At 45.4% G+C, this 21,324-nt stretch overlaps 1 protein-coding gene across 1 annotated transcript; it reads left to right on the top strand.

Moving 5' to 3' along the window:
- Window positions 1–24: 24 nt before the first annotated feature.
- On the top strand, window positions 25–21,280 carry FAM234B (family with sequence similarity 234 member B). The gene is made up of 13 exons (XM_032189522.1): window positions 25–69; window positions 5,523–5,915; window positions 6,844–6,942; window positions 8,885–9,073; window positions 10,590–10,720; window positions 11,398–11,545; window positions 11,904–12,045; window positions 12,707–12,850; window positions 16,199–16,280; window positions 16,507–16,662; window positions 17,273–17,390; window positions 18,538–18,764; window positions 19,179–21,280. Exons 1-13 carry the CDS (start codon window positions 33–35, stop codon window positions 19,182–19,184), a joined length of 1,872 nt encoding a protein of 623 aa, XP_032045413.1. The 5' UTR covers window positions 25–32; the 3' UTR covers window positions 19,185–21,280.
- Window positions 21,281–21,324: the final 44 nt, after the last annotated feature.

Raw genomic sequence — 21,324 nt, 5'->3', positions numbered from 1 at the left:
GGGCGGCGCGCCTGCTCACTGCGCTCTCCACCATGGCCACGGTGCTGTCCCGGGCGCTGAAGCTGCCGGGTGAGGGGCTGCGGCCGCGGCCGGCCGGGAGGGAGCGCGGGGCCGGGCCGGGATGGGCCGGGGCAGGCCGGGGGCAGCCGCGCCCGCGGCCGGTCCTGCTCCTGCTCCCGGCGTGGTGGGGAAGGGGCCGGGGCTGCGGGCGCTGCGGGGGCCTCCTGCGGGACTGGGGCTGGCTGCGGGGGGCGTAGGGCTCCAGGCAGCCTCGCAGTGCCCTGCCCGAGGCCCTCCTGCCGGTTTTACCCCAAAAAGGCAAAGGGCAGGGGTTGGGTACGTGTCGCTGAGCGTAGCCAGGTGGGTGTTCAGGGTCTGCCTCGCTTTTCTGTGTAGTTCCTGGCCGGAGATGTTGAGCGAGATGAAAGGATATGGGAACATAAGGGACTATTGTGCTGGGAGCCAGATCTTCCAAAGATAAGGCAGCCAGCAGCAGTCCAACCATTCTCTTTGGCATGGATATTATGGGTTATCAGGGTACATTGCTAAACCACGCCTTGAGTTTGCTAGGTGCTGTTGAAAGCACTGGCAGGACTCTGCAGGGGACGCTGCCAAAACACCTGGCTCCATTACCCCAATGGCAAGGTGCCTCGGTGCCCCTCCTGGCCACGTCTTGCCTTCAGAACAGCCATGGGACAGAGGCTCCTTCCCAAATCTGCACCCCCGTATGATCCCGCAGTGCCCCAATCCATGAAGCAGCATCCAGGGCAGGCAGTACCTTCCTCCTCTGTTGGTCCAAGAAGGTCGCAGTAATGTCTGCAGGGCCCTTCCGGCCTGCCTTTGGTAACCCACAGCAGTGCTCAGTAGTTTTGTATTTACATCAGGACTGTTTGGTCTCACACACAGATTCACTTGCTACTCCATTTCTTCTTGGTTTCATGAGACTGTTGTTCCTGGCAGCAGGAAAGAATCGATTTTACGTGAAGTTTATTTAGGACAAATGCAAACTGGTGTGTGTGTCTACTGGTGTGTGACCACTGGGAAACTGTACAGTAACAAGGACAAATCTCTCTTGGGATCTCTGGCACTAGCAAGAGCTATTTGAGATCTGCCATTGGGAGGCACTGATTTGGGAAAAGAGCACAGGCCTTGTAGCTACAGTGAGGAAAATGGTTCTTGTATCAGTCCTTAGGTGAAACTGCATGAATCATACTTTGTTCATGTGGTTAACTCCTGAAAAATGTAGCTTTCGACAGCAGTGAAAAAGCAGAAAGCCTATTGCTAGAGCTGTTTTTTCTGCTGCATCTCATTAAATTAATTACATCAATATGTGGCAACTTACTTCCCTATGGGCTGAGAGATATGTCTGCAGTACCCAATGACTGGTGCCTGCCAACTGCAAAAAAAACAAAAGAATAAACAGAAGCCTGAAGCGAGTACAAAGGATACTGGAACCAGTGTGTCATCATTGGAATAATGCGCTGAAAATTGCACTTGTCTGAAGTCCAAGGTTTGCTCTTTTCACTCTAAAGTAGATGCAGAAAAAAGCATTTCTAGTAAGTCAAGAAAGAAATATGACAATTTAATAGCTTTCAAGGCATCAGCACTAGCAATGAATATTTCATTATGAGCAGGACCTGATTTAACACGGATCACCTCACAGGTGCCTCCTTTCCAAGCTGTAGCACAATTCATCTTTTCTTCTGTGGGAGGTCACATTCTACTGCTGCAGCAGTCACAAGAGCAGCCTGTGCAAAAAGTACTGTCAGGCAAATGCATGGTGATTTTCAAATTAGTAAAGTGCATTTTGGAGTCCTACTGCCCTTCGAAGTTAACAAGCTTGGGGCATTTTCTTTCTCTTCTGCCTTGGAAAATCTCCTTCTTTGGTATTTGCTTTTTCTATCAGTGATTGCAAAAAAAAAAAAAAAAAAAAAAAAAAAGGAGTATCATTACTGATAATTTATCCACAGACCACAACCAGCAGTTCCCCTGGTTGTTTGTAACCACAGGCCACTGACTGGGAACCTCTGTTTTATCATTAGTGTCATGAAAAAAAACACACACAAATACCAGTTAGGTGAGGTCAGGAGGGAAGCTGTTCATTAGCCACAGGTGAAAATGCAGATCAGTAGAGAAGCTGACTGCTGAGGAGAGTACTGTCCCAGTAGAGTGGGTGCAAAGTTTATATACACTTAGGGACACTGTGCAAAAGGTAGATAACAGAATGTGAGCTACACAAGTCTATTACATGTCCAAGGCCCCAGATCTGCTGCAGGCTCGTCTGGCGTCTGTTTTATTTAGTGCAGGATTGTGACAGTTACACATTGATTATTGTTTCAGGAGATAGGGTGAGATCAAGAAGAGTTTGATCAAGAAGCTGACTTATTTTTACTTGCACAGTGGAAAGTAGAAACTGCACAGGAATACTGGATTTTCTGAGAGCTCATCGCTTAAAACAATGGCAGCTTCAGCAATCTCTCGATGGACAAACTGCCTTCCCCCTGCCTGAGCCTCTGTGCTGACCAGAAAGGAAAAAAATTGAGTCTGAAGTCAGTGAGCACTTCTTAGTAAATGATAATTCTCTAAATGATGTGAGTGGCCTTGTTTTCACAAATCCTACTGCTATTTAGGTCTCTCTGTACTTTTCTGTTTAAAAATCTTGGAGCAATCAGTGGAAACCTGGTGTGGCATCCTTCCTTCCCGCGGCAAGTGACCTGAAACTCAGGTGAAGAGTCACGTCCCTTCTGCTCTTTCTCCAGCCAGGTGAATGCAGAGTTACTTACTCATTGCACTGCAGAACAGCCTCAGGAGGCTGGGCTGAGCATGTGCACGCCAGATGTGTTCCCAAAGCACTGACAGATCGTTTGTTAGGGTATTTTTGGAGCAGTGGGAGATAAGCATGTGAATCCTCTGAGGTTAGATACACACTTGGGTTTCCTATGGGCTAGGTGAGTGCTCCAGTGGCCTGTGTTAAAGGGCAGTATCTTCTCTCCTTGTGGTTTAAAAAAACCTCATCATGGCATTTTATGCCTTGTAAGAATCTCAATTAATCTTTATTTACCTGTATAGTAGCTGTTTTCTAACATCTGACAAGTGGATTGGGATTCTTACTTGGTTCTCAGCAGGAACGGTGTTCCTGTCACAGAACCTCTGTGGTGGCTGACATGACTGTCCATGTTCCCAGCATCTCGGTCCCAGGCAGCACAAGGAGTGGGTGAGCCATAGTTTCAAGGTCCTTTCTGTTTCCTAGAGATCCAAAGCAAAACCATAGCAGATAAAGCTCATTCCTGCCAATACTTTTAGTTGCTCCAAGGATGAGCAACAAATTTTAGTCTTCTGGGTCCACTGTCTGGAATTAAAATAACTAAGGAAGTCACAGTCTATTTGAAGTGTAAGCATGCTGTTGTACTCAAAGTACACCAGGGTTCAAAATCGGGAGCAGTCTGGCTAACATCAGAACTGTCCACCTTTGACTTCCCAGGCCAAATATTTGAAATACCATTTACTCTTGGGTCAGCAGCATTTACTTTTAATACCACTGTGACCTGGATCAAGCTGGCACATCTGGATTTGTAGTGTGATGCTGTAAATACCCTGCCAGTGAGTCCTCCGTGGAACTCCTTGGTTTTGCTGAATTCTCTTTTAGCAGCGTAGCACAATCCTACTGCATAGACAGCTGGGAAACTCACACAGCTTGCACACTGCAATCTCCAAGCAGAGAGCTGTGTGCCACTGAGGTCAGGCCAAGACTTTCCCTGAAATGCGTACACTTTGAGTGCATGTTATTTCAGGGCAGAACTATGTCAAACAACGCAGTGTCTCACAAGGATACACAGTCCCATAGGAACGCAGTGCTTTTTAGCTGAGTGCTCTACTGCTTTTTTGAGTGGGTTTGTGCACCAGAGTGTTTTAATGGGAGTCCTACGTGGAAGCACGTGGTTCAGAAAGGAAGGGTCTGATTTAGACATATGATCTGTTGGGATATCTTTATTTCCCTCTGATCAGTATGGGTGGCTTGCCCTGGCTGCTCCTCTTACTGTGAGGCTTTTGACCTGTATTGGGATTGACTGTTTTTCTTAAATCTTAACTAAATGTTACAGTACCTGTTTAACCGTGGGTCTGCCTTTTACAGGAAAAACAGAAGTAAGGCATATTATCTTATGCAGTAAGAATAACCATGAGAGTCCTTAAATTTCCACTCAGTAGAGCCTTTCTGTTATCTTAGTGTCTGAGAATAGTTATAGCTTGTGTTTTTTTTTTCCCGTTATTTATGCCTTGCATGTATCCCTTCAGGCATCTCCAGGCACAAGTTAGCTCTTGTCTCAGGTCAGCTTTAGGCAAAGGGAAATGAGATAGATACCTGGGATAACAAAATCCCAGCTTGGAATAGAAGAGAGAAAGAAACAGACCGAAACGCTTTAAACATCCAAGCAGCGGCCATGGCTCCATGCCCAGCCCAGTGGCTGGGGGCAGCTCCCTGAGATGCGCTCCTGCACTCGTAGCTCAGAGCCTGAGGCTGTGTGGATCTCACCTGCCCCCATGACCAGATGGCCCTGGCCTTAAGCCAGCAGGTAGCACCAGGCTCTGCCCCTGCCCTCATCACACTCCCTGCAGCTGGCAAGGGCTTGGGGGAGAAGTCATCCATGTGTCAGGCATCTGTGGTGCAGGGGCAGGAGCTGGGAAGGCTCCAAGAGCTTGGCTAGTTTCTTGTACCACCACCTGAAGGCATCAGCGCTATGGTGTTTATCTCAGCAAGGCCGGGCACAAGCTGTCAGCTGAGGTGGGAGCAGGAGCAGAGCAGGAGTGCTGGTTTCCCACTGTAGGGGCTGGCTGAGCCATGCAGAGAAGGTGGCGTCTCAAAGGAGCATCCCTGATCCCTTCAGACACCAGGATATACCGACCCAACAGGCCAAAATCACTTACTTTGCCATAATCTTCATGGAGTTGATACCCATTTTTACCAGCAGTGCAGACAAACCTTTCACAGAGCTTCATCCCAGCTGAGACCCTTCCATCCCTCATGAAGCAGGACAGCAAATACACCACACCAGAAGGCAGCAGTGCTGCTTGGACCGGGAAGAAGAAGCAGGGGAAAAATGAGTTGCAGATGATGTCCCCCTTGGGGGACATAGCCTACAAGTGAAGAGGGGCTGTGTTGGGATTAGGGTTTGGCAAATGCTAAAGGAGTTCAGTCTGAAGTCAAGAGAGTGTTGCAGTTTAGGTACTCAGAGGACTAAGCACGATTCATGTCCATGTAGCTCACTACCAAACAGGAAAGTATACATGCATACTTGTATCTATGTATGTGTATAGATATTTTATATATATATATATGCCTTTATCTTGGGGAAATAAATGGTTGGCATCACTTCTCCTGTAGCTCCTACTCCAAAACCTGGACCCTGTCTTTTCTCTCACAGCTCTCACTGGGATCTCACCTGGCTCACTGTAGCCTTTTCTCCACTGAAATCCTGAAAAAGCAAGGAGCTAATGCTTTATTGTCTGTCTCCATCTCTCCTCAGGAAAGAAGAGCCCGGACCTCGGGGAGTACGATCCCCTCACTCAGGCTGATAGTGATGAAAGCGAAGATGACCTCGTACTCAACATACAGAAAAACGGGGGTGTCAAGAATGGAAAGAGCCCCCCTGAGGAGATGCAGGATCCTGACTCCGATGTGGAGGTTGGGATGACAAAGCAGCGCACGTCAGAAAGCGCGCCTGAGGGTTATCCTGCAGAGGCGGCTGGGAGCTTGGAGCAGAAGGCTGCTCCCTCCCTCATGCCATACCTGCGCACAGCGGTCTTTTTGCTCACTGTGGTGATCTCGATGATTCTTGTTTTGGTGTGCGCGTTTCTCATTCCCTGTCCCCCTAGGGATTTGCATAACACCTGGAACCGCAACCTAGGTCAGGGAACAGGTGAGAAAGCCCCAGGAACAGCATCTGGCGTGGGGGAGGTGGCAGCTCCCAGGCTGGGCATCGGCGGGAGAGACCTATCTGGGAGAGCCAGCTCAGAGCAGAGACCCTTCCTCACCACTGCAGATCCTTCAAGGTAATAGACAGGCAGCTCTGTCCTGCTTGTTCTTCAAGCTGAAGCCTGCAAAATCTGGCTCCAGTAGCTAACAGTACCACAAAATCTTGTTTCTGTCAACACCGAAAAGCATTTTGACTCTTCTCCCATCCTACCTTTTTGTCTGGATGGTGTGCTCTGTTTCAGATACAGATGGCCCAGCCCACCTTAAAACATAGTGCCTCCCTCTCTAGACCCTGGGTTGTACCAGCACCTCTACACTGAAGTGTGTGGGAGTGTTTGGGAAGAGACAGATAGAAATCTTTGTGTCTCCTGACTGGCTCAACTAACCTTATTTCTTTTGTCTTGCCCTGCTTGAATCTTTAAATCAACATTTGGGATCTTTTTGCCAACTTACACAGGCCACTGATAACATTTCTGAAGTATCTCCCGTTCTGACCTCTGAAGTAAAGTAACAGTAGTTTGTGAAATAATTCCTGCCAGGTCTAGATATGTCTCTCCCTCCTTGCTTTCTGCCCCTGGCTTCCAAATCTAAGCTCTTCATAAGATGTGTGTCTCCCACATCACCTCAGAAAGTGAAGTGGGAAACAGATATCTTTTTCTGTATTTTTCCCTTTCCTTCCTCTGTCTCAGATGCTACATTTCTGCCTTTCCATGCAGTGAAAGATCTAGCTGTGGTGGGAGCTGTCTGGCATTACTGCTTCCCTAGCAGACTCCATGAGTCTGTTTTTTGTGCCAGCCTTCTGCTCCCAGTGTGAAGAGTGGGCTGAGTGGCTGCTCTGTCAGCAGCGCGGTGGTTCTCTGTGACTGTTGCAGGTGGAGTGTTATCCCCACTGGAGCTGTGTGATGTGAACGGCGATGGGCTTCCTGACATCCTCATCGTCTTCACAGCCTTGATGAATGCCAGTGTCATGGGTAAGCACCACAGTTCCTTCCACTCCCCTTTCTGTACTTGTCAGTACAAACCTTGGTATATTCGTCTAGCGCATGGGAAAAGTCCGTACCCCTACAAATCCACCTTGTTGTTTCTTTCATTAACATGGCTTCTGTTCTGTGACTGTGCTTTGTCATGCTGTTCATTATTTTCCTTGCAAGCCTCTGCTCCAGTACCTGTTCTCAGCCAGTCAGTCACCCATTTCCCCTCATCTCATCTTGGGGCAAGTCCATCTCTTTGTCCTGTACTTGTGCACACTTGGCTTGAGGGCAGAGATAAAGCAATCAGAAAGCACTGCACTACAAATAGCAATTAGAAATAAGGCGTTATTTTTCCCCCTTTGCTAATTCTCAAAGCTCTTAACTAAAAAGCTCTGTCTCTATACCTCCATTTTACAGATAGGGAGATGGAAGCACAAAGAAGGGAAGCAGCTTGACAAAGATCATAGACAGGATTCAGTAGTAGTCTGGACTCTTTCCTGATCTGTGATCTGGTCTCCTGGCCATTGCTAAGGGTAGCTGGCAATAGGAACAGTGATGACAGACTGACTGCTTGAGTGCTCTGATTCTTCTGAGCTAGCTCACTGCTTGCCAACAGGGAGCGTTATGGATTTTCTTCCCTGGAGCTGCTCTGATTCCGTGTCTTCCCCGGGGCCAAAGAGGGCTGTACAAACTTCTTTTATTGCAGTGATTCTGTTGTTTTTAGAGCAGCTGCAGGTTGGTGTTGGAGGAAATAGCCCCACCTTGCTGCCTTTTTCTCCATGTCCCTCCATATCCCTACCAGGCTCCAAATGTTAATTCATGTACAATAAATTGGCTGATGGTGGGGAAGCTTCTGTGCTTGACTGTTTAGCAGGGATCACCCTTCTTCGTTCTGGTGGCTGCTTAGAATAGGTTCTGGTGGACCAAGCTGTGACATTGTTAGATATTTAACCAGCTTATACACACAGCAGTTGTGAGCTGCATTGAAGAATTAGGTGTTCTAGATCCCTGCCAACCCAACAAAAAGAATTGATCCTTAGCGTGAGCCATATGATTTTCAGTTTGAGAAGAGGGTAGGTTTAGATTTAGAGGGTGGGCTCAGACTTGATTTTAGCCAGTGGCCCAGATACACTCTCCGTGTAGTCAGGTCATGCTGAGTTTTGGCAGTAAGACGGGAGCCAACAGGAACTGTTGTTATCTTGAAATGTATGGGAGTTCATCTTAAGTTGTGGTATGAATGTCCAGGGTGGAGATTGCAGTAACCACAATTGTATCTGAGGAGAGGCTGAGCTAAAAGTTGTCGGCATTTGGAATCAGAGCCAACAGTCTATTGAAACAGCAGCATAGGACGCCTTTTCTCACTGTTATTTTGTGCTAACTGGTGAATCAGGAAAAGACCCTGAGTTACACCAATTTGTTGCATTCAGTCTGTTTTTCACAGCAACAACAAAAAAAGTTGGAAAACAAAGGAAAAAGCTCTCAGATTGTCAGTCACTTTCTGGTGCCCCAGAATTACAGACAGCCCAGACCTTCCACATGAGGTGGCAGCTGCCTTGGGAGTCACTTAAGACATCCCCTCAGTGGTGTCCATTGGCTTAAGGAAGAGGGGATCGGAAGGGTCAGTCTGGTTTGACAGCAATGTGTTTCACACCAGGAAGTCAGCACAGCTCAGCAGGTTGTCCCCAAAAGGAGCTTGGTTTCTCTGTGCCCACCTGGCCACATTTCTTGCAGTGTGCTCAGGTCACTGCTAGGCTCTGCAGGCAGAGAGACTAATCCAAAGGGTGGGATCTGACCTTTACTTTAAGACAGTGTGGAGATAACTGGCTTGAGCCACTCAGCTTCAGGAGGTGGAGCTGGAACTTAAGCACAAGGACCAAAGACACTATGAAGATAGCCTTTGAAGCCAAGGGATTTCACTTTCTCTCTCTCCTGTCTCTTCCAGGTGTCTCTAGGCCCTCTGTGACTGTGGTGGCCCTTTCTGGTATGAATGGCAGCACTCTATGGTCCATCCAGCTTCCAGAGGAGACCCGGAGTGTGCAGTGCAAAGGGTTGTCTCTGGGGGCACCAGGAGAGCCCACCTGCCTTGTGACAGGAACATCTAAATTCCTCAGCCTTCTCAGCGCTTCCACAGGTAAAGGCAATTACTAGCATGTTAGAAAGATGCTGCTGCTTTTGCCTTTCTTTTGAAGGGCCAATAAGCACGAGTGATTCAGTGTTGGCACTTTGTGCTGGCTGTTATCTAGTGACACACAGGAAAGAGTGAAAGCACTAATAAGTTTCTAGTTACAAAGGGTGAGAGAGGCAGCAGACCATTGCCACTCTCTGGTAGCATCTCCATCCTACCATCTCAGAGCATTTCAAAGTGTTAATCTTATCTGTTCATCTGTAATAGCTGCGTGGCATAAAGGATATGTAAGGTCTGTTTTCATCTACAATGAGCTGTTAGTACAGCTCTGCACCTACGTAGCAGCACTGGGAAGCTGAGCACCAGATCGAGAAGTTACACAGAGACATATGCTACAGCTAGTAAACCCATCAGAGAAATTAGGCCCATAGAAAAATTGATTAAATATGAATGAATATTGCATTTTTAATCACATGGTCATGTGCATCTCCATTCTCTGATTGCTGCTTGTTCTGCCACATTAATTCACTGACAGAAATATTGATAGGTAACTATAGGAGAATGATTTTGGAATCAGAACAGAGGATGGAGAGAGACAAGAAACTTTGGGTGTAAGTGATAGATTCAGTCAATGAGCAGCAGTACTTACCTTTCAAATATTTTTAGGGACCAGATCATGTGCACGGCTCCATGTTTGCATCATGAGGACCACAGGCTGTCTTCTTTACCAGCAGTAGCAGCTTTAATAATGTACACTAGTGTTTGCAGGTCTGGCCTTTGGTTTCCTTTGTCATGCAAGGATGAACCGTATCCTACACAGCAGTAGCAGCAGCAAAGCATTTTTAAACTGGTTTGAAAAATGGAAGTGCTGGCAAAAGACTTACAAATAAGTAAAAGCATCACATTCCATTTTGCCTTTTTTGGCGTTCATCTGCCAATTTGCAAATCAGGTTTTACTGAGTTTCCAGCTGGGTCCATGCTGGACTGCTGAACCATTTGACATCATGTCTGCTAACATGCTTTCACCCTGAGGTGGAGTGAGCATGCTATGCTGGAGTGGCTATTTGCTGCTGGGAATTTAACTGAAACACAGATTTGCACTTTGAATATCAGAACTGCCCATCTGTTCCCTTTCCTGGCATCCACCTACAGGCTTTACTGCTGACTGCTGTCCTGCAGACCAGCACCACTCCTATTTAGGTTCTCCTTCCAAGAGTGAACCTCAGATATTCCCTGCTGTTTCAGGAAGCTTGTTGGGCTCAGGTCTGTGTAGAGAGATGCAGAGAAGGAAGCACAGCAGGACGAAGGCATGTCTCAAAGCCAATCTGAAGAAATGCTAGGGGAAGAACTCTACTTCCCACTGCATGTTGTCCCAGTCTGAATGCTTTTCTTCCCTTTTCTCCAGGAATGGGGAAGACAAGCTCTCTTATTCTGTCCTTCACATAGGTTTTGAGGAACTTGCTGGGGATGCCCACTGGTTCCCCAAGTGCTGCAGGTCTCTCTGGTCCTGTTCTTCCCACAGGCAAGACCATCTGGACACTGAACTCCATCCACCTTTCTGATGGGATCCTGGCTGCACCGGCTGCAACTCTTCCGGATGTAGATGGAGATGGCGTTAGAGATATTGTTGTTCTGGCTCTCAAAGAGACACAGGTACAGCATGTCCCTGCTACAGGTCTGAAAGGACCTTAACTGCTTAGAGGAAAAACAGGGACCCTTGATGTGGAAAGGTTATAACAGGCAATACAAGAGCTCTTAATTGTTGTTCCCTTAGATCTCTTTGAAAAACGCCTTCTTTCTTTCAGTGGCTCAGAGCAGTGAGATCAAGCAATAATGACACTACCTGCATTTCTTATCAGCTGCAAATGAACAGAAGGGTCATTATTCACTCCTGGCTGAGACTTGAGAACTATCTTTTTCTGCTCAGTGAATGCTTGTTTTGAAGTGAGTGTTTAGCAGCATTGTAGGAAGTCATGTTGAGTTAGATCCCTGGAGAAAGGAGCACTCAGCTTATCCAGAGGCAATAAGTACTTGTGTGATGAATTTAAGTGCAGATTTACTCTATGCTCACATCCCCGTGATTCTAGCATTGCTGTTGTTAGAGGAGTCCGTTTCTTTGAAGTCCCTTCCATCTTTGATGCTTTTGCAGACAAGAGAAAACCATGAATGTAAGACTCCCAGGAAACCAAACTGAGCAGAGACACCACTAGTTAGACCTTGCTGTGGACGGAAAAGGCAGCAGAGCTTCATGCTGTGGGCACCAGGAAAGATTCTGAGAGTACAAATGCATGAAATCACTGCCAGAAATCTCTACATCTCTCTCTTTGCAGCCTGATGTGTTTTTCGTCTTGGTGTCAGGAAAGACCGGGACTGATTTGGGTGGGCCTGTGAAGTACAGCATCAATGGAGAAGGGAAAGTGATTGGTCCTCAAGTCCATATCACCAGCCGGGGAGCCATCTACATCCTGTTTGGTTTTGGTAAGACACACCTAGCCTCTCCAATACTTCTCCTTACTGAGAAAACATTTATTTTACCAGAAGTGGCTCAGAGAGTGCCTGGGTTGTCTGCTCCATGCTTTGCAATGTAAAATCTGGAAGTAGACAGCATGAGAGAGAGTCTCACTGCCATGATGTGAAAGAGTACCAGTGCCTGAAATATCTTGGAGTTTTCCAAAGCCAGCTCATCATGGCACATAATTCCAAGGAACTTTCAGCTCTTTTTTTGCCTTCTACTTCATGTGGCCTTTTACCACAGCTACAGTGGTCCAAAGGACCCTCTGTACTATCACACAATTAACCTTTGCAGGCATGACTTCATTTTTACTCTTCCTGGCAGGTAATGTCCAAGCAGTTGCCCTGAGGGATATCTTTACCCAAGCCAGAAACCGGGACAGCTTTCCTGCAATGCTGCAGCAGGAGGAGCCAGAGTGGGAAAAACGAAGATCTGTAAACCTGTCAGAGCTCATTGACATTTACAGGTAGGAGATAAACTGGTCATCTTGCTTCTGCTGGAAGAGGTAGGGGAGGGTGAGCGCCTTTTAGTGCTCCTAGACACGTTCCCTGCTACTTCAATGTTGTCTTTCATTGCCTCCTTGATAACAGCACTCTAGAGTACATTGTTTCCTCCCTGTCCTGTGGTTGTCCTAGAAAAAGAAATACAAAGTATGATAAAATGGACTCTTTTGCTTCTTCTGCTCCTTGTACCTTTCTTCTGCCTCCTGTGCATTTCTGGAGGAAAAAACATAGTGTTTCCAGCTAATAGAGTCCTTTTGGGAAGCCCAGCCCCTGTACAGCATTGTGGGCCAGGATTTCACAGCCCCTTCTCCATTACTGGCAAATTGTGGTCAGGGTCAGCCCAGTTAGGAATAAAGGGAAGGAACAAATGTGAGCCTCCACAGTCTGTGCTTTTTATAGTAACTCAAGATGTTCAGAAGAGCCCAGACCTGAATTTAGCCTGCTTATTTAGCCTGCTTAGAAACCCACAACAGGAAGCTAAGCTCCATCAGTGGGAAAAAGATGGGCTTCTCCAAGAATAGTTCAAATTTTAGGTAGCATGAATTGTTATGTGGACAAGCAGGTAATGCTGAGATGCGGGAATACAAGCCTAGGAATCTTCTCTCTGCTTTCCATTTGTCCCAGTGGGGGTGTTGAATTCCTGCAGATGATGAAGACACCTGACACAAACTGCAGCAACCTGCTCATCACCAGCAAAGAGGGCTTGATCCTGCTACAGGGACAGGACCTGGAGCCCCGTTGGACTCTGGAAATGCAGAATATCAGCAGGTTACGTACTGGGAACATTTTTCTTTCCTATATCTTTCTGTTCTATTTTCTGCCTTTCACCTTCAAGCACATGTTTTCCTTGGAAAGCAATCAAGTCCAAAAAAAACAAAGTCCATAGAGAAATCTAAGAACTGGGGGCATGTGGATACATTGCTGAGCAAACAAGGAGGGCAAAGAAAGCAAAGAGCAGAAGACATGAAATCTTTTGAGCTGTGTGCTCATATATGAAGGGCTTGATTCAGATACCCAGCACTGATGTCATGACTGCTGTGGCACTGAAGCTCAGGGGACTACCGGTGTGTGATTCAGCCCATCTGCTGTCCGCAGCTGCCACTTGCCAGCTCAGTGGAGAGGAGCAGGTGCATTAGTGTGTTAGCATCCAAGTCTTCAGAGAAGGTGTCTGAATATGTCCCACAGATATTAATATTCCTTGAAAGCTGGAAGTCATCACTCTGATGGCAGTCAGTCTATACTAAATGTAAACTTTAAAACAATATTGCTCATCTTCTTATTTCACACATGTAAATTAAGCAATTAGCTAGATCTAATAAATTGATAATAACCAGCAATTTCAGATTGCTCTGTATTAAATGTATGCAAAGAGCAGTTGGGCACAGTTCAAGGAAATTATGTTGGAAACAGATTGTTTGCTCTGCTGTCTGGAGGAAAGAAAGCAGCTCTCGTTGCAGTGTTACCTCTCAGCTCAGTGTTACCTGTCAAGAGCATCCTGAGAGCTGGTGGGTAACATAAGCAGTGGCTTTAGGCAATGGCTTATGGCTAGATCATCTTGCTGTGGGGAAAGGTGGTGGAGTAAAAGTATTTTTGGCCTAGAGTCTGCAGACTTCTGGATGTGTCTGGAATCTAGTTCAAAGAATAAATACATGCTGACTAAACAAAGCCAGTTCAAAGAAGCTGTAAAAGCAGGAATACTGAAGAAATTTCTAAATGGAAAAATTGTAGGGGGTTCAAATCAAAAAGGGCTGAAAACTGCTTTTCCTGTTCCATTCTCAGAATCACAGAATAATTGAGAATAGAAGGCACCTCTGAAGATTATCTAATCCAACCCTTCTCAAGCAGGTTCAGCTACACCGGGTTGCTCTGGGCTGTGTGCAGTTGGGTTTTAAATAGCTGTTAGGATGGAGACTTTGCAACCTCTCTGGGCAACTTGTATTTCAGGTTGCTGCACTCCAGCCATGTTTTTTCTGTTTCTGTGACATCCCAAGGGACAGAGTACAGTATGTGTACAGAAGCTGCCAGATAGGTCATTGAAAAATAATGAAAGCAATTCTTATTCAAGGCCACTGTGCTAAAGTCCTAGTCTGTCTGTTTTCTCAGAGTTAAGGGAGATAAAATCTAGTAGGTTGAATATAGTGTGCATTCATTTAAGATGGTATTTTTTATAGGACTTAGAGGTTCTGCCTAAGCAACACAGGGTGGGGAACCAATTCAGTTCAGAGGTGTCACAAGGGATTCAAACAGTCCCAAACTGTGATCATGTGATGCTGTGAAACCCGGGTCATCATCAGCCATAGTGTACAGAACCAGCTGAGAGCTCCCCTTTACTTGGGTAAACCTGCCTCAAGCTCCATCTTGCTCCAGCCAAGCTGACTAACTCCAACCTTTTGGGAGCATTCTCTGATAAAAACAGCCTGGCTGTTGCAAGTGTGCTGCATTTCCAAAGAGCTTTTGACAAGATCCCTGGAAGACCATAAAGGAGAACCAGTAGTCATAAAACAAGAGTGAAGTTCAGAGACCATGAAATTGAGTAAGCAGTTGAAAATTGTGTTGTAAATGGGTGTTTCAGATGAGAGAGGATTAATAGCAGGTTGCTGCGGGGATTACTGTTGGGCAGGAGTAATTACCAGCCTTCTGGTTCATTTGAGAAAGTGCCCGTGGGATTTTTCAGTTGATGGTAGCATCTGAAATACATTTGCTTGTCTACGCTCAGTTTGTAGGATCAGTCACTGACTGTAGCCCTAAAGGGACATGAGATGTGTCATCTCAGGAGAGAGTTTAAGTTAATGCCCATAGGATAGAACTACCTACTACTTCTTTTTGATACAGGAGAGTTTTCAAGCTATGGGAGTATCCCAAAATACTGCCTTGGAAGCATTGGTTGTGGTTGCCAAAGGTGTCTGTAAAGTGAATTACATCGTTTGAAGCATTAAGTATACATAGTGAAGCCACTGCTGTACTGTGGTATTGCTGTTCAGGAGCCATTCTAGTCTGCACATTTTAAAGTGGAAGCTAAAAAATTTGGAGAAAAGGGCTGGAAAAGTGCTTTAGCATGGAAGATTTAAGTTAGTGGGCTTAGATGATCAAAGAGAAGCCTGAGAGGTGAGTTCATATGCGCATATAAGTCACAGGAACTAACAGATATTTTAATCTTGCCATAGCAAGAACAAGTGCCTTGGAGCAGAAGCCACTCATGTTCAAGAAAATGAAAATGTTTCTATGGATGGGATTAATCATTAGAACTGACTGCCACAAGAAGTGATGAATTTATCTCCTCTTTATATTTCTGTAGCAAGCCTCAGGGCTGGGTAGATCTAGTCAGACTCAGCCTACTGATACTTGCTTAATTGGATGAAATAGAGTAATCTGTCATAAATAAGAGGAGGGAGGGCATGGTGTGATCATCTCACCCTAAAATATATGATTCTGTGGTTTAAAGGAATCATTTATGCTTCTTAGAGCCTTATGTCCAACTGTGCTGAATTTAAGAAAGGCAGAGCTGAGACTCAGAAAGCCAAAGGCAAGTAAGACAGTTCGAAAAGAGTTACAATGGGAGATTCAAGTAGTAGTGTTATGTTGCCCGGAAGGGAAAGGATGGGAGGGGGCTTCATTTGAACTCCTGAAGGTTATAAAAAGGCTTGTAAAATCACCAACAGTAAGAAAGCAAGGATTCATGGGCTGACATTAATGATGCGGATGTTAAGAGCAACTTTACACAGCTAAGGCAGGCTGGGACATTCACTTTGAGCAGGAGGTCAAATCTGCTGATGAATTTTGAAAGGGTTAGGAATTTTTTTATGACCATAACAAAACTGTATGGGTTCTCATGCTAGGGAAAGGGACATAGAGTCTTGGGTCATAGACAGCCCTGCAAGAGTTGGCCCCAACACAGACAACTCTGAAGAATGGCTAACAAGCACAATGAGCTGCTTGATCATTTTTCACTTTTCTGATCCACCAACAAATGATTCCTGCCTGTAAGAACAGTTCTCAGTGGATGAAAGATTTTACTTAGTATTGCAAATCCTGCCTCTGTAAAAGGCAGAATGTACTATGAAAGCAATTCCTGCTTTTCTGACGTAGGGCTGAATGTTTCTTTGTCCAAATTTACAGCCAGCCTGTGCCGGGTTACTTCAGTGCTGATCAAACTCTGGACTTCATGCTGCAAGCACAGACTGGAGATGGGAACAAAAAGGTAAAACAAGAGGAGGCAAAGAGGGCAGTAGCAACATAGTGAGGGAGGCTGGGTTGGAAGGGGCAGTCATTCCCTACTCCTGGCTGTTCCCATTTCTGTGGCTGGCACTGGTCACTGTGTGGCCAGTCATGACAGGGAGCAGCACAGGCTGTGCCAGTGGAAGGAGACTCCCGTTATGATGATACCTGAACAACCACTGAAGCTATATCTCTTTCCCTGTTTTGAGGTGGTGGTGATAGATGGCAAATCTGGCATCCCTGTTTGGAACCAGGAACTCCCATGGCAGAAGCAGCAACTTGATGCACTCTCAGTCATGACTTTGGACAAGAAATCTGTTTTCCTCTTTTGGGCTGATGAAGCACAGCCTGTGTTACAAAGTCTGGTGAGCAACCATACTTTCTTCATTTTTAGGCTTGTCTGTGAGACACATGCAATTTCTCTTTTATTCCTAATGCAATTTGACCTTAAACATATTATATGAGACTGCCAGGAACATCTTTTCTTCTTGGTTTGACACTCAGACCTCTCTGAGCCTGCACACAGGAGCTTATATGTGATTTCTCCTCCAAAAAGTTCCATTGACTTAAAACTCATTTGTTCAAAACCAAAATTTTCTGTGTGAATTTCACTTTTTTTTCCTGCAACATTGAGATTTTCTTACTGCGAATTTGTTCCCAGCCCCTGAGAGCTTCTTCTCAGCATGCAGGCACACAACTCAGCATGGGAACTCCAACTTTCAGACTGTAGCTTGGTCCATCAGGATGGCTTTCACAGAGCCAAATCTCAACTTTACCAAACGTAGTCTGGGAAGCAAATTCTGTTCCAGAAAGAAAACTTTCCAGGCTTTCAGCTCTGCAAAACCATTATTTTTTTGAATCTCTGAACCAAATGAAGTTAGTGCAGTGTCAGAAAACTTCTCTGTTTCTTTGGTAACACTAGATTGCTTTTTGCTAGCCATCTGTAACATTTTTGTCTGCCTTTCATTCCAACAGCAACCTGGTCCCAGATCTGAACGCCAAAGGCTGCACCACCTTTATCTCCTCCATCCTGTTTTCCCTACAGTCCTTTTGGACCTCACCAATGCAACAGACAAAGTCATTGCTTCAGCAAGTGAGTACAAATGGAGGAGAGACTGCATAGGCTAAAAGAAATAAGAGGAAGGGAGAGTTAGCTATGAGAAACAATGTGGTATCATTTTGCCTACAGTAAATGTGTGTGATCCACCACACATAAACCAGAGATGGGAAATCACATTGCTGTTCTTCCTGAAGGAAGGTCCTGTCCAACCTTTACTTTGTAAATAAAAGACCCACCAAGTTTCATTTACACATTTAAAAATGGGAAAGTCGGAGTTTGATTTCACACATGTTTTGTACCAGAGAAGTTCCCTTGCTTTCCATGGAGCTGTTTATTATTTAAGGCAGTGCATGAAGAATCACTATGGAACTTCTTTGTTACCTCAGATACACTTCTGCCTTTGTTGGCTGTGTTCTGCTCTCTGGGATAGCAGCTGTGTTGCTGTTTCCACTTTCTTTTTGAAAGTGAGAATCCAAAATATTTAAATGTGTGTTTTTAAGGAACAGTGGATCTAGATTTAATGTCTATACAAGATCATACAGTCCCTGTTGGATTTCCTTGCTTTTCTAAAGTAGTTCAATCAACAGCCGACTTGTTGGGCATGACAGGATGTGGGTTAAAAAATCAGTTCATGTAGGACTGAGTCCAGTTGACCAGGAAGCAGGGAGAAGATGCTACGTAGCAGTATGTTTAATCACAGTTGTATCAAAAAACACAGCTTGGTCAAAATAAATAGAAATCATTTTAGAGGGGTTTATTAGAAACTGGGATTTCTGAGATCTGTACATATCATTCTGTGGTGGCTGGAGTGAACAGACTTGCCTATGTCTTACCAATTTCCCATTCTGTAGAGGTAAAAATATCTGCTAATAGGAGTGGGAAGGAATGCTCTATTCAGGTGAACTGCATTAATTAAATATGTACATCTCACATGTCAAACTCAAACCAGCACCTGTAACGAAAAACTTCCATTTCTGATTTCCTTTTCAGTTTATTTACACAGAAATTTTTTAACTTAAAATTGTTTGCCCTAATGAACACATGAGCATGCAATTGGAAAATCAGAATATACCCTCAGTCCAGTGGATGTTTTGTCTGAGTAAAGAGGAGGGTTTCTTTTGGGAGAAGCATAATCATTTACTCCTTGCCAATATTTTCTCTCTCTTTTCTGATGGGCCAGTTGGAATTAACGATCTCCAGAAGGATGCATTTCACATCACTGTGACAACAACTGCAACCTCTGAAAAACAGCCAGGATTTCTCTCAGTCAGCAAGCTGGGCTTAAAGTGGGCCATGATGACTCAAGGTCGAATGGTGTGGCTAAAGGACTCCACCACTCCCAAAATCAGCCGTGGAGAAGTGAGGCGATTTCTTGCCCGGCTAAAATTTGTTGACTTTCCTCACAAGGTGAGATTGTGCAGGAATCTTTGATGAAATCCAGGTTGTTGAGGATGTCTGATCTCTTCTGTACAAGCACATTTAGGTGCTCTTTATAGGGTGGGATGCAAATTGACTGCAAGGTGACCACCTGCCCCTTTGGGCATAAGCTGGCCAGAGTATGAGGCCAAGCTGTAATTTTGACAGTTGGACAAGGAGAGGGATCTTAAAAAGAACCAGGGATGGTAACCATAAGGGACTGAGGGACTCTCAGAGGGAATGGATAAGTAGAACAGAAATCCCTTGTTTTGACATGGGCAAACATCAATCCTTTTTTTAGTGGTGCCGAGGTTCAGTTGCTCTCCCATGAATTACCAGTTCTATCTACCAGACTAGATGGTAATGGATTTTGGCTTTGTTTTTTGTTTCCCTTTCCTTTTGCAGCTTTAGCCTAGTGGTTCCTCAGATTTTGGCTGGACCTATGGCCTGCATGGGGAATAGAGGAAGCTGCTCTGTGGATCTTCAGGAAAACTGCTGTGTAGAGAGAATGGGGGCTAAAAGCACTTCCCCTTTCTTCAGCTCTGGGGAATGCTGCTGGAGGCAGGTTTGTCCTAGGCAAACCTGTCCTGTACCAGAGGAATCTTGTTCAGCGTCTCCCCCTCCATAATGCTGTTCTTGCATGCTTCCTTCCAGGTAACATGGAAATGTGAATTTAGAGCTTATATACATACATATATATACAACTAGGTTATATATATATGGAAAACTGTTGTTTTCCATATATATATATATATGTATGTATCAATTTATACAATACACGTATATTTTTTGTATGTTTAATTTATGAACAGAGGTAGGACACTCCTTTTTATGTCCAAACAGTATTCCCAGGCAGACAAACAAGCTCTAGGCCTAAGGTGGGCTATGATGACTCAAGGCAAATGGTGTGGGTAAAGGACACATCTATTTTAATGTTTATATTTTTGGAAAGAAGCCTCCATTTGGCTCCTGCAGGGCAAGTCTTGTCTACAACCTTTCCTGTGCTCTCAGTCCTCTTCTCCATTCTGTTGCCAACCTCACAAAAAAAACGAACTCTTTTGCTGAACTCCCCGATCTAGAGAAAGTAGGCTGCAACAGCATTTCCCAGCCTTTGCACTTGTGTATTTTTTTTCCCAGTCCCAAGTTCAAAACAAGTTAATGTGGGTGACGTAGAAGCAAAAGGTTCGTATCTCATTTCTACCTCCTGTTCATCCATCCTTAAGCTTTTTATGAACCTGAAGTGTCACTGCAATGTCATACTGCAGTCCAGTGGGCTGAGTTCCCCCTCAAAAAGCATTGCAGCCCTTTTGGGATAGACTCCCAGCAGATCCCTGCTGGCACTGTAAAGATGACAATAGATCCAGTTGCAGAGAAGCTGATTCTCACTACTGCTTCAGGCTTTAGAGGCTCAGACAGAGAAGCAGAGATGGAAAGCTTTTCTGTGCACTTGACCCATATTCTGGGCTCAACTTGACCATTCTCCTGCCAGCCCAGCTCTATGTGTAGTTCCAGAAAGAGCAGACTGCCCCCGGGGCAGGTTTGCTCTCAGTACATTTAGTGCTTTGAACTGTGCCTCTGAGTGTTCCATCAGTCTCCCACGTTGTAGTTGCGGAGCATCTACATGAAGCTTCCTACGACAGAAATGACCATGTATAAATTGGCCACTTTGGTGCCCTGGTAGCTCCCAACAGTGCAGGACAACAGCATGTTGCCTGTTTTGCAAATATACCTTTCTAGGCCTGACCATTGCCATTAGGCAGAACCAGGCTGAGGTGAGAACTGCAAATGGCTCTTCTGTCCTCCTGCTGGCATGTAACCCTTCCTGCCTCCCTGCACTTTCCTCCGAGTGGTGAGGTGATAGCAGGACTTTGATCCTTCCTCCACATGGGCACAGCTACCATGGGTTTACTCTCCTGGGCTCTTGACACCTCTTCTTGCAATGTCACCCTTTCTTCTCCCTCACTGCATCTATGTGCAAAGCTTCCAGGATAGCTCTTCAGGATTAGCTGCAAACCCCAGGGCTGGTCCTTGGGCCCTTCTCTCCTAATGTCAGACCCTGAAAACAGTTTGTATATGTTTAATGGTATTTTTGTGTAAATAGCTTTGTATATATTAGCACAACTGTAGCAACAGCTCTAGGCCTGGGATTTTCCTCCAGACAGAGGTTAGTATTTATAATATTCGGTTAGTTAATACAGATGCATAATAGGGACTAAAACCGTGAGGATCAGTAACATATGAAGATTAAACAGGAGTGCACCTTTCCTCCTGTCTAGCCACCACCTTGCTGGGAAAGGTGAGGCATCTGTTACCTGTAGTTACTCTCCTGAGGTTCTTCCCGAGAGAACTGATACTTGAGTGCAGTGACACTAGCTCCTCCATAATGTGAATTCACCCCGCCCGCACACACACGTCCCCACTGTGAATAAAGAGTCTGTCTGTATATTGTTGGGAAAATGTATTTGAACTGTGAACCGCAGTGGAGCAAATAAATACTGTGTACAGCATCAGTGTGTCATATGAGCCACCATTTCACTTTTGAGGGATTATG

The sequence above is a fragment of the Aythya fuligula genome, chromosome 1, assembly GCF_009819795.1.
Source record: "Aythya fuligula isolate bAytFul2 chromosome 1, bAytFul2.pri, whole genome shotgun sequence".
Classification (NCBI taxonomy): Eukaryota; Metazoa; Chordata; class Aves; order Anseriformes; family Anatidae; genus Aythya; species Aythya fuligula.
The sequence above is the reverse complement of the archived record's forward strand: the minus strand, read 5'-3'. Positions and strand labels throughout refer to the sequence as shown.

Bases quoted from the DNA above. Each gene is read 5' to 3' on its own strand.
- FAM234B (XM_032189522.1), top strand. From the start codon at position 33: ATGGCCACGGTGCTGTCCCGGGCGCTGAAGCTGCCGG. The intron at 11,546-11,903 runs GTAAGACACACC...TCTTCCTGGCAG, and splicing joins CTACATCCTGTTTGGTTTTG to GTAATGTCCAAGCAGTTGCC. The intron at 17,391-18,537 runs GTGAGTACAAAT...CTGATGGGCCAG, and splicing joins CAAAGTCATTGCTTCAGCAA to TTGGAATTAACGATCTCCAG.